Consider the following 12,382-nt stretch of genomic DNA (forward strand, 5'->3'; position numbering starts at 1 on the left):
TATGTAGAACAGGACGCCTCAAGGTGACTGGAGAAATTTAACTCTAATTGGCAACTGGGTGGCGCTATAACAACAGAAAAATGCTTAAAAATGACTAAAATGCGACCGATCACTGTGGCTCCCCCTGTGGCCAAATGTTTTTTTTTCTTTTTCTAATTTTTGGTATGACTAAGTCATGGTATGGTATGCTGTACATAATCACGGAAACTGTCAGTGTGTCATTCTGTCAGTCAGTCATTCTGTCTGTCCCACGTTTTTCTCTGACGTGGTCAATCTATGTGAAACTGCACACAGGCATTGAGGATTGGCATAGGTAGAAGGTGACATAGCTACCAATGGGTATGGACTAGTATCTACTAATCTAGGAGAAAAAAACAAAACAAATCAGAATCTGCTTGTTTTATAAAACTTGCTTGGCCACTTAAGAGTTGTGCTTTTGTTTTGTTCAGTAATACAACTATGCATTCATTCATTCATGCTATGTGTGCTCTGTGGAAGAAAGAAGGTCCCCAAAACACATTAGCAACGGTTTCTTGAGGGACTAATGTCACCATTCTAAGTCTAAACCTGGATTTTCTATGAGCATGTTTTAAAATACAATATGTTTTTTTAAACAGCGTGTTTAAACAACTTACATCATTCTTTCAACATTGTGTGAGTTTTACAATGTGGGCTTTTGTATCCTGATGAAAACTGTTAAACAATTAAGCACGTCATACACAGTAGTTGACGGTACAAACGTAGTAAAGGACGGCCTACATATCCTCACATAATACAGATGCACCATTCAAAGCTCAAGTACCTGTTTGGTTCCCTAAAGTGTGTCAGGCCAAAACAGGCCACATTATGAAGCATCCCCATCAAGAAATGTTGGTTTAGTTTCTGAAATGAAAGTGTTGTGACCATTTCCTGTGCAGGTGTAGGAATGTCACCGATGTTCTATCTTTGAAATTACAACTTTTACAAAATGCTTAATTGAGATCTTGTCACTGTCAAAACATTTGCCTCTGCAGCCTTTAATCTTTATTGAGTAATTGCAGTCTAAGGCTATTATTGATTTTGTTTTGGGCAGAGAAATAAAAGAGAATTTAGAGAAATTGAGGAGAAACAAGAATAAATGTGCCCTTGTGATAGTCTAGACTAATATCAGTTCATACATAAAACCTGATGGCAAAAGTGAACTTCCATGTCTTATCTGGGAAGTAGTCTCACAATCACTCAAAGGAGCAGATATGTTCTTAAATATCTTTTAGAAAATGAATATTTGCCAGAACATAACTGATGGTCATAATCTAAGCCTACTTTTATTTTATTTTTATTTTTTCAAATTGAAGTAGCCACAAAAAAAGACCTGATTTAATGTTTGGGATGTGCACCAGACGGAAAGGAAGCATGAGTGTGTGTGTGTGTGTGTGTGTGTGTGTGTGAGTGAGTGACATTGTGTTTGGTGTATTCCTTGGAGGGATGGGGGGGGGGACTTGTTTATGAACTTGTACATCCATAACAGCATGCACTGAAGCGTAAAACACACTTGGAAAACACTTAAGGTTGTTATTGTGTATATTCTGTAAGGGACGTGACATCATTGCATCATCCTGAACCTGCCAATTTACCTTTTTCCCAGGGGGCAATACAGGGAGCAAGGGGCCAGCTGGGCAAGCAAAGACAAGCAAGTGTTTCCGACAAGACTGATGACATCTGGGCCCGAGGCTATGAAACTCACCAGGTGTTATGTTGGAAATTAATTAATTTTGAGTTTTAATGGATGGTGATCTCAACTCTTTCAAAACAAGCTGCTTACATTAATTAACAAGACTACAGCTGAATCATTATTCACTATCAGCTGGTTTAACACTGAAGAGAATAAAATCTTTAGGATCTTTAAATGAGACAAATCTGGCATGTCAAAACCTGACTCTAACACAACAACATGCTTAATGACATGATGCTTGTTGAAAACACCAATGGTTTTCCCCAGAGTTTCCTCAAAAGTAAACTTATCATGTAGCTCTTAAACAATTATTTTAATTGTAAGCCAAATAAATGTAACTGGAAAAAAATGCTATGACAAATGTGTACTATGTGTCATAATTGTCATAATATTACATAGTTATAATAAAAAAGAAAGCACAAGCCCATATACAGGAAATAGTTCATTCAAATTGCAATTTGAATTTGAATAACATTATATTTTGGGGGAAGTAATCTTCATTCTTTATTAAAGTTTTAATTTATTTTGTTCTGCTTTCCAACCATCCCTCATAGAATTAAAAAAACTTGTTTACTGAGGTCTAACTATAATGTCCACTAGATAATATTCACTTTTAATGGTGTTTACAGTACATCAGTTGACCAAGCAGGGTATGGATGTTCCTCCAGCCACAGTTTGGATCTTATTTAATTCAGCTGTATAACATACATAATTATCCTATTGTAACACTTGGTCATCAGGTGCCTACAGCAGTTTTGCCCTTTGAGGCCCTTTTGAGGGTTTTCTGCAGGCAGCCCACAGTTGGGTTTGCCTGTCAGTGGGTTGGGGCACTAGGTAAGGGTTATGGGGCTAGGGACAGGCTGGAGGTTGGCCTGTGGTTGCAGAGTTAAAGGAATACCTCACCCACAAAATGTCCATTTGTAAATCAATATGTCATGCTGTGTTTGTGGGGCAACTGTGGCTCAGGAGGTAGAGCGCGTTGTCCACCAGTCAGAGGGTCGGTGAGGTGATCCCTGGCTTCTCCAGTCCACATGCCGAAGTATACTTGGGCAAGATACTGAACCCCAAACTGCAACCGATGGCTGTGCCAATGGTGTGTGAGTGTGTTGAATGGTTAAAAACTGAATAGCAGGTGACACCTCGTATGGTATTCTCAGCAACCCATGTATGAATGTATGTGGGAATGGGTAAATGTGACAATTTGTTTAAATGGAAACTATATCAAAACATCCATTAACAAACTTTCACACAACTTGTGCAATATAATCCAAGTCTCACTTAACCACTTGTATGCTCAGTACTTCCAAACATGTATTTTCACTAAGAACGTTAGTGTTGGAGATTAGGTTTAAAGAGAGCATAGATAAGTTTCACTTTAGTTCATTTTAAAATAGTAAGGTTTTAGTAAAAAAGTATGTGTTTGGGAGGTGCCATTCTCGGAACCCATCGGCTGTATTCGGCGTCTGACTTCCGGCAGATGGCGATACAGCCTCTGGGGGCAAACCCCCGATTTTTTGGCATTCCAGTTTGATTTGGGCGGAGGAGGCGAATTTCCGTTTCTGACTTTCGTTTATATATAAGTAAATATGTTGTACCATTGCGTTGGACTCAGAGTTTGCAGTGACGCCAATTATGTTCCGCCTCATTAGTTCACCGCACGGACCGTTTATCCTGGCAACAACTGCAGCCGGCTCAAACGTGATTGGTCAATATTGGTCTATACGCGGACTACAAACAGCCTACAACCGGAAACCAGGGCTCTTCCGCTCTTCTTCCGGCGGCAAGATCTCCGGGGTTTGCCTACAGACTCTACATTCACCGAATGTAGAGTCTGTATGTAGAGACTAGGGAGGTGCTGACCGTGTGACTGAATCAATAGGACTTGGGTTATACTGTGTAAGAGTTTGTAAATGGATGTTTCGATATACTTTTGCTGTTGTACAATGTGGACCCAAATCAGTAAATGAATCAATATCTTTGCCATTTGTGGTGGAGAAATGCAAGAAAAAAATGTGTTTTTTTTCATGAATTCAAGGTAAAAGGCATGAATAATTGATCTACAACTGGTCAGCTGGGGGGTTGTTAAATCCACCAAGTGTCAGCACCAGGAACATGAAACCCTCTGCATTATTTCTGGCTTGGGGCACAGCAAAGCGGGAGCAGCCCTACAAACATAAGAGTCTGTCCCTGAGCGAGTGATGAAGTTGCTAATTGGCTGGTTGAGTGTTGGAATTTCAACTGCATAGTGTTGGGCACAGTGAAAACACTCATTACAAAAGATGACCTTACCCAAGTCCTAATAGTTCTGCTGGTCTTTGGCAATCAAAGAAGCTGTGTGCTTTTTAATATTTCAGCTCTCAGAAGTTAACCTAGCTCTTGTGCAAAACTGCACATGCACCATACAGAAGCAAGGTTTTGAACTGACTGTGGCGTGCACATCAAATTAATTTGTTCCTGTTTAAGATTTGTTCAAAGAGAGCAATGTGTCCTTGAATCTAACATCACCACTGAGCAGCATGGCTCCTTACTGGTTTCCAAGAGATCACTAGTGTCCTACCCTTTTATCTTTTATATTTTATATCATATCACATTTCTAATGTTTTTATTGCCTTAGTAATAATAACCAACACCATCATCAACAGCATCACCATCATTTTTTATCATGATTGCTGCTTTTCAGCAAGTACACAATATTGCCACAAGATGGCAACATTGTCCATGCTATAAGGGTGCCTCACAAGGCAAAGGCCATTGTGTGATTATGTGTGTATACTATTTACCAGAATGTGGGGACAAGTGAGTCCACAAGTTTAACCATTAGATTTCGTACTTTTTAAAATAATTTTTGGTCAAGCTTATAGTCATACTATTAATGGTGGCAAAAGCTGGTATTTTCAACTATTTATGATACCTTGCATGGATTGCCAGTGTTGTGGCAAGGAATGACTTTACACTGATTCAGGTGTTGCCTTGCGTCATCAGCCTGTTGTAACTGCAAGGTTCATGGCTATTGTGTTCCTATGCTAAAACACACTTTTTAAATATCCCAGCACATGTTGATTTTCTACTTTAACTCATCCTGTGGGTGCATTTACTGTAATCTAAATATCTTTCCATGTACCCCCCAGAAACGACAGTAGTGTCCCATGACAAAGTACTTGTACCCCTGGTTAGGAAACATTGTTTTAGACAATAATGTACTTCCAACTTTGTGGCAACAGTTTGATGAAGGCCCTTCCCTCCTTGAACATGACAATATTGTCCTGCACAAATCCAGGTCCATGAAAATGGGAGGTTCGTATGGATAAACCTGACTTTCGAAAACAAAGCACTGACCTCAACCTCATGAAACGACTTTGGGTTGAACTGGAGCACAGACTGTAGGCCAGCACATATCACCCAACGTCAGTGCCTAACCTTACTGATATACTTATGGCTGAATGGGAGGAAATCCTGCATGGTTTTTTAACAATGATGATGATGAGCAGATATTCAGGGATGCAATGTTTGGGTAACCGCATGAAAAACAAAGATTGAAAATAGGAACATGTGGAATAGGCAAAGGCCACAGGGTTGGTTCCTTTTGTTCTCTTCATGTTCTTGTTTTGATTTTCTTGATGTGAGCCAACCCCCATAATACATGGATATTTTTGATTTTAAGTAGTCATAAGTACTAGCAATCCTTGTTTGCACACTTTTTGTACCTCAAAATGCAACAACATGTCCTTTCTTTCAGAGTGGAAGCGGAAGTAATAGTCACATATTTTGATTCTTGGCTTAAATTACTAAACAAGGTGAACTGTTTTATGACATACATTTTTCATTTGTTATTCATTGTGAAGTTATAGACAAAACTAAACTGTATGGTCTATTTTAGGAATTTATGTAACTGAACATCAACTAGATGTTTTCTGTCAACCATTCAGTTCATCACAGGGAGGGTGAATTCCCCTTCCTACTTTTGAAAAACAAAGGCAAATAAACTTGGCAAGGTCATGGTCAATAAACATATCAGATGCCAGACTCCAGGGTACAGTCTTAAGACCTCAAGTTCTCCAGCAGAGATCTTAAGGGGATCATGATGCAACAGTCTTGAGTTTCCTGTATAACCTGAGAGGACATGTGTTGAGGTAGGCTGGAGACACTGTGAACCCTAGAGGGAGTTTATTAGTTTGTTAGAGCACTTGTGAGTGGGAAGAGTCTGAGGTGTAAGTCATAGTCTGACCTGAGGCATCTGCTTTTCACCACATGTGTTCCCACTAAATCAGCCCCCGGTAGACATGGCCTCTGGAGACGTGCAAAGTGTTTCATAAACTAACAGGCATCTCTACAAACATACAAACAACAATTTCTTTCTTAATTAAAGAGGGCCTGAGGGGCACATCAGCTGACTATTAAACATCCCTTTGGCTGTGAAATAACAATAACATCAAATTAAATGTCACACGGTTCAATGCCTTGCCAAAACAGGTGTGTTGATTTGTTTATTTTGATCAGTTGTCAAAAGTGTAACTTTAATTCCTCTATCCAAATGCAGAACTCCCCAAAAAATGATGAAACATGTAGGCAACTCACCTGCATGACAAGACTTGTGTGCACAAGCAAATAAAATATAGAAACTTTTGTAACTCACTAAGATTCTCTGAATGAGTCTCACTTGGCTTAAGTTTATAATCTTTATCTCAGATACTTTATAAAGTTCTCCATAAATTAACGTGACAGACCTTAAGTGTTTTAGATGTTTATGTTAAATTAAGAATTTATGATTTCCTCATACACCGAATCAGTGTAATTATCTGATTTTAGCCTGATATTAAGCCTCCATTGTGGACCACAAAACAATACTGTGTTATATAGCTGTAGTATGTAGCTATAGTATGTAGTATGAATGGATTTATACTGTAATGTTAAACTAGTATGGAGTTACTAGTTTAACATCACAGTTGTTTTTCTCCTGGCTGTGAAAAACAACACACAACGAGTGCAAATTTCATGCAATATTTTAAATTTATTTCCACTTTGTTGATACATAATCATACATACATTGTACAAATGCAAAAAATGTTTTCTTATTCAAAAATTGAAGGGGGGGAGGGGGCACTTACACCAAATTAATTAATATTTTTGTAGCCTATTACATATAAAAACTTCCAAATTATAGGGTTTGTTTGGATTCATCAGTGTTTGTGCGCAACTGACTCGATAGCGGGAAGTGGAGTACCTGTGATGTATCAGACATCTCTTCACCACCCCACAGTAAAAGTATGGTAGTGTATTGCAAGTCCTCAATAATAATAATCTGGTTAACAAATTATTATGTAAAAAATAATGATGGCACGAAAAAACCTTTGTCACCATAATGTCTTAGGGTTTCAGAATGATTTTGGTGCCCCCTTCCCCATCATGTTCTTTTTTGTATTCTTCTCTGGTTTCAGTAAGATAACATAACATTTTGGAGCAAAAATACAAATGAGCAGTCCAAAACTGGAGGCCAGAATAGCAAATATCTCCACAGCAACACTGAACTTCCCAGGGGAGCTGACATATGCTGGAATAAAGGTGATCCATACTGCACAGAATATCAGCATGCTAAAAGTGATAAATTTGGCTTCATTGAAATTATCAGGGAGTTTCCGAGCCAGAAACGCAAGAATAAAACAGAACATGGCCAGAAGTCCGATGTACCCAAGAACAGCCCAGAAGCCTACAGCTGAACCCAGAGCACACTCTAAAATAATTTTGTCTTTGAAGTCTTTAAAGTTATTAAATGGAAAAGGAGGTGAAATTGTTAACCAGAGGATACATATGATAACTTGTATAAGAGTGAAACCCAGGACACTGAGCCTCTGCTGTGCAGGCCCAAACCATTTCATTACATTACTACCAGGAAGTGTTGCCCTGAAGGCCATTAACACCACTATAGTTTTCCCCAGAACACAAGAGATACAGAGGACAAAGGTGATGCCAAATGCTGTGTGTCGCAGCATGCAGGACCACTCAGAGGGCCGGCCGATGAAGGTCAGAGAACACAGGAAACACAGAGTCAAGGAGAAGAGCAGCAGGAAGCTCAGCTCAGAGTTGTTGGCCCTAACAATAGGACTTTTCCTGTATTTGAAGAAAATGAATGCCACAACAGCAGTGATGCATGTTCCCAGCAAGGACGCTGCAGTGAGCAGTGCTCCCATAACCTCTTCATATGATAGAAACTCTTTCTCCTTCTTTACACAGGCATCTCTTCTCTCATTTGACCAGAATTCAGGGTGGCATCTCAGACAGGTGATAGAATCTGAAACATGATATAAAAGCAGGTGTCGGACATAGGGCCGTAATATACTTGCTGCAAACAACGTGACTGCATCATGGCTGCCATGCGTGATCTGCGTTTGTTTGATGCATCGGCAGCACATCTCAACGCGATGTACCGTGACGCGTGCTTGAGATGCAATATTGACATGATTGCTAGAGGCGCTCGTGCGAATGAACACTGTGACCGTGAGATCAGACTAGACGGAGTCGCTGTCAGAGCAATGGCGGAAACTTTTGAAGAGAGGCTGACAGACCTGGTGCGGAACTACCTGCATCCCTATGATGTTTCCATGCTGTTACATAGTGACATAATTCTTCTTCCTCATCAAGCATATCAAGGGCATCCATGTTTGTTTACAACACCCGGCAGCCGAATTTTTGGCCGACGTGCACTTCCCGATTTCCTGGTTATGTTTCTGTTGTCTGCCCCAAGTGGAGACCGCCAGTGTTGTGTGTTTTGGCTGTGCAGTGCTGCAGCAAGTACATACACAGACACAGCGCATTGTGTACGCGTACGCTCGATCAAGTGGCAAGTCTAATACGGCCCTTACTCAGTACATTTGATGTTTTGGTCTCCATGTTATATCTTTTTTATGCATACAAGACAGACACAACGTGATTACAGATAACAAATGGATAGTCATCAGCTCCATGGCGTCATCATTTTATTTGAATCTTATGAGTACAACATACAGCATTTTTGTGTTTTTCAAACTGCAATGCTGATGTACTATAGCACAAACACGGTCTCATTCACTCTCAGTGAATTTATATCAGTTTCCAAGAGATAGATGTAGAAATTGTCTGCATGCTTAGTAGGATGAGGTGAGGAAATACTGTAGGCCTTTTTGTAAGTTGAGTGATCTGACCCTTTCACCACCTTTTTTATGACTTTACTGATGACTTATGTATCAGTATATGTTTATGATATTTGTGTAAAATAAATTGATTCTTGAATGAATAACAATAATGATTTAAAAGGCTGTATAATTAATTAATGGACACTTCAGGAACTTCATCAATGCTTTTGAAATCACATTACAAAGCAGTGTCTTAAAACTGACATGCTAACTTTTAAACTTTTGTTAAGTCGTGCACTAAATTTTACAACACCTGTAATGTTGCTTATCTCTCCCTCTGCACATGTTAAACAGTCATAGCAGCAGACAGGCTTTCCTTTCTGGAGAACCTTGCGAGTTCCTGGAGGACACTTCTCACTGCAAACTGACACAGGCACCTGAAAGGAAAAACAACAATGAACAGGCATTCACTTTGAACAGATGTTGTCTTTGCAAGTCTCTTTTATTAACATTAACTGTGTTCACATGGTAGCTCACCTGTTGTGAGTTCTGCGCCCAAATTAAAGACTTATTTTGCAGATTCAGCTGTTTGTCTGCAGGTAAAGATGCATCATAAAGACCAACTGTGACAAAGTCCACAATACCATTTTCTGTTGGCTGCCAGTTTATAATTTCATACTTTGCTGCTGGGTCTCCATTCTCATTAAAGTAAACCTCATCTCCTTCCTTTGTTTTGAAATTAATCCTTTTTATGTGTTGTAAAATCTAAGAAGAATAGCCATTGATGTAGATCATTATCTGACACAGTTTTTAGGCCTATTGGCTCAACACCATGACAAACAGACTGCAACAATTGTTTTTTTAACATTTAAAACATTTTCCATGTTTATGTGACTTTATGTAATAACTATATTTTAAGTCTACTGTGCTCAACTCACCGTATATGGATCTAGCTGCATCTTGTTACATGTTTTATTGCAGCTGAGCATACTGTGAAGTGCGTGGGCCACAGCATACACTCCTTTATAGACATTGATAAAGATCGGCATGAGCGACATATCAGTGAAGCTGTTCTGCACTCCAGTCAGATCCTCATGTCCAGTACATTCTCTCTGATTCTCTGTGGACAACTTTGAGTGCTTGAACTTACAGCTGAATAATGTCTCCCACAGCTCTGTAAACATTTCATTACCAGATGTATTGAGAGGCTTCACATCCAATATAAACTCTCTCATGCCACTGACATGTGCTTTGGGGATGGACAGGCCTATGGCACCATCCAGAATGTGATGCTTATCCATGGCTGCAGTTTGGGAATCAGAGATCCAGGCCTCAGTCCCTACCCACTGGTACCCAGTCAAGTTGTGTTGAGACATCTCATGTATTAGCATATCAATATCCATGTGGGAGAGGAAAGTGACAATCACCTTGGAAGTGGAAGCTTTGATAATGTCAATTATCTTTTGTATTTTGTCTGGTGGATCTGTTCTAAAGAAAGACACAGAGTACTCCAGACAGATGCCCAGCTGCTGGGCTGTTTCTGTAAATGTGGCCATGCCATTGTTCCCATAATCATCATTTGTTCTAATAGCTCCAACCCAAGTCCAACCAAAGTGCTTGACCAACTGTGCCAGGGCCCTGCTCTGGTAGTAGTCACTGGGTATTGTCCTGAGGAAGGATGGGTACTTGGTTTTATCACTGAGACAAGCACAAGTAGCAAAGTGGCTGATCTAGAAGAAAAAAAGAAGTGATAGCCCAAGATAAAGATGTTAAATATGAAGCATTTATACAGCACACTACAGTTTTTAAAATCAAACAAAAGAATTGTGATGACCAACTGGAGGAACAAAAATTAATTTTAATAAATAAAATCATATCTTTACAAATGTTACCTACCAGTGGGATACTAAAGGGTCCGATTACAGTGGCTATAGCCATGCAAGGAGAGGAAGAGGTCTCTCCCATAATGGCCTGCACTTGGGCTGGCTTGGTACATGGTTCCTGGGAGGATGCAGATAATTCCTCATTACCATTAGCCAAAGCCAGTGTAACCCTCACACCTCTGGCAATGGAGCCACAGACATCATAGATCTTATAGCCCAGAGAGATGCCGGGCAGCAGGTCTGTACTGTTATTAATCTCCTCTATGGCAAAGAGCATAGCCTGGGCATACTGGAAACCTCTGGAATTGAAACTTGATGCAGACAGTTAATTGGAATCACAATGAATTTGTTCTTTAAACAAAAACAACAGCATAGTAAAATGAAGCATTTGATGGCATGAACACACTCAAGAGGATATATTTCTTGATCGAATGCTCAGTTTGATAACCCATTTTGTATCTGTATCCACTTCTTGTGAGATATTTGAAATCTAGATTTCATAATTCACCTGATGCATTGCAGTGGCAGTGGTTTCTGCATGTAGGTGTCCTTTCTTTCTTTCCAGCTGCTGTGGAAAGAGAAGATTCCCCCTAAGATAATGTCTCCGTCCTTAGACAGATGGGGGTTCTCAGGATCCCCTCTTCGCCTGCATACTGGTTCCTCACCCTGAGAGAAAGATGCCACCAGCAATAGCTGTAAGAGTGCCCATCCCTGCTCTGGCCACCTCTGTGTAGATGTCATACTGTCTCAAAGAGCCAAACCACTGGTTGACACATGCAGTTGAATGCAAATGAAAAGCTTGTACTGGTATTTATACATTTTGGAGCAGCATAAAAGATAATAATGGAACAATTAAACAAGACGGGGCGAGAGGAAGGAGGTGCCCAAACAGCTAAAAAAAAAAAAAAAAGTTTTGTTTTCAGCCTTTGTGTATTTCAAATACTATGCAAATATATATTTAATAAAAACATAATTGTACATGTTATCCAATATTAATATTCAGTTATGCTGTAAAAAAGTCTTTTCAACAATTACATTTTAACATTATGGAGGTAAGTTTAGACTTTTTATTTTCTCCTTGGAGAATCTTCTCACTACTGTATTCAATATTGAGTGGGCCTTCTAATCAGCCTGTAGGTATTTGTAGTCAGGCTAAAGAAAATGGACAGTACATGTCATTATGTGCTTTAATCTGGTTTCTGTAGACAGAGAAGTATTCAGTTGGATCTCTTGTGCTCTGTCATTTACATGACTTTCAACCCAAAACCCAGCCACAATCCACATCATTCATTATTTATCATTGCACAGGCCGTTTCAAGATGTTCAGAAGTAAGGTAGAGCAGTTAAACACATAATGTATAATGATAAAAGGCAAACAGCCAGTCCCTGGGTGAGAATATTCACAGTGGAGAGGTTTAAATTAGTTTATTTATTATTTGCAATACTGTGTGTACAAGCGTAGTTCATACTATTACTGACATTACCCCAGCTAGCCCTGTGCATAGGCCTACATTTTTTCCGAGGGTGGGGGGTGGGTGCTGCAGTGGACAAGTCCCCCTTCATATTTAGAACATGTGCATTTGTCCCCTCCAATGAAAACCATGACAGTAGCAGAGGACTTTTGTGCTGATAACATTACATTTATACCAAAAATTGATGCAAAAAACGGTACATAATAAAAA

At 39.6% G+C, this 12,382-nt stretch overlaps 1 protein-coding gene across 1 annotated transcript; it reads right to left on the minus strand.

Moving 5' to 3' along the window:
- Positions 1-7,083: 7,083 nt before the first annotated feature.
- Positions 7,084-11,402, minus strand: LOC126404493 (extracellular calcium-sensing receptor-like). The gene is made up of 6 exons (XM_050067755.1): positions 11,209-11,402; positions 10,714-11,011; positions 9,756-10,547; positions 9,355-9,582; positions 9,131-9,254; positions 7,084-7,997 (listed from the first exon to the last, which is right to left on the minus strand). Exons 1-6 carry the CDS (start codon positions 11,238-11,240, stop codon positions 7,084-7,086), a joined length of 2,388 nt encoding a protein of 795 aa, XP_049923712.1. The 5' UTR covers positions 11,241-11,402.
- Between the last annotated feature and the right edge of the window lie 980 nt (positions 11,403-12,382).

Source organism: Epinephelus moara, chromosome 2 (genome assembly GCF_006386435.1).
Source record: "Epinephelus moara isolate mb chromosome 2, YSFRI_EMoa_1.0, whole genome shotgun sequence".
In the NCBI taxonomy this organism is placed as follows: domain Eukaryota; kingdom Metazoa; phylum Chordata; class Actinopteri; order Perciformes; family Serranidae; genus Epinephelus; species Epinephelus moara.

What these genes read in the sequence shown, in the direction of transcription:
- LOC126404493 (XM_050067755.1), bottom strand. Translation starts at nt 11,240, where the DNA reads ATGCAGAAACCACTGCCACTGCAATGCATCAG. An exon ending in CTGCCACTGCAATGCATCAG is followed by an intron (nt 11,012 to 11,208) that starts GTGAATTATGAA and finishes GTCTGCATCAAG; the next exon opens with TTTCAATTCCAGAGGTTTCC. An exon ending in GGGCGCAGAACTCACAACAG is followed by an intron (nt 9,255 to 9,354) that starts GTGAGCTACCAT and finishes TTTTCCTTTCAG; the next exon opens with GTGCCTGTGTCAGTTTGCAG.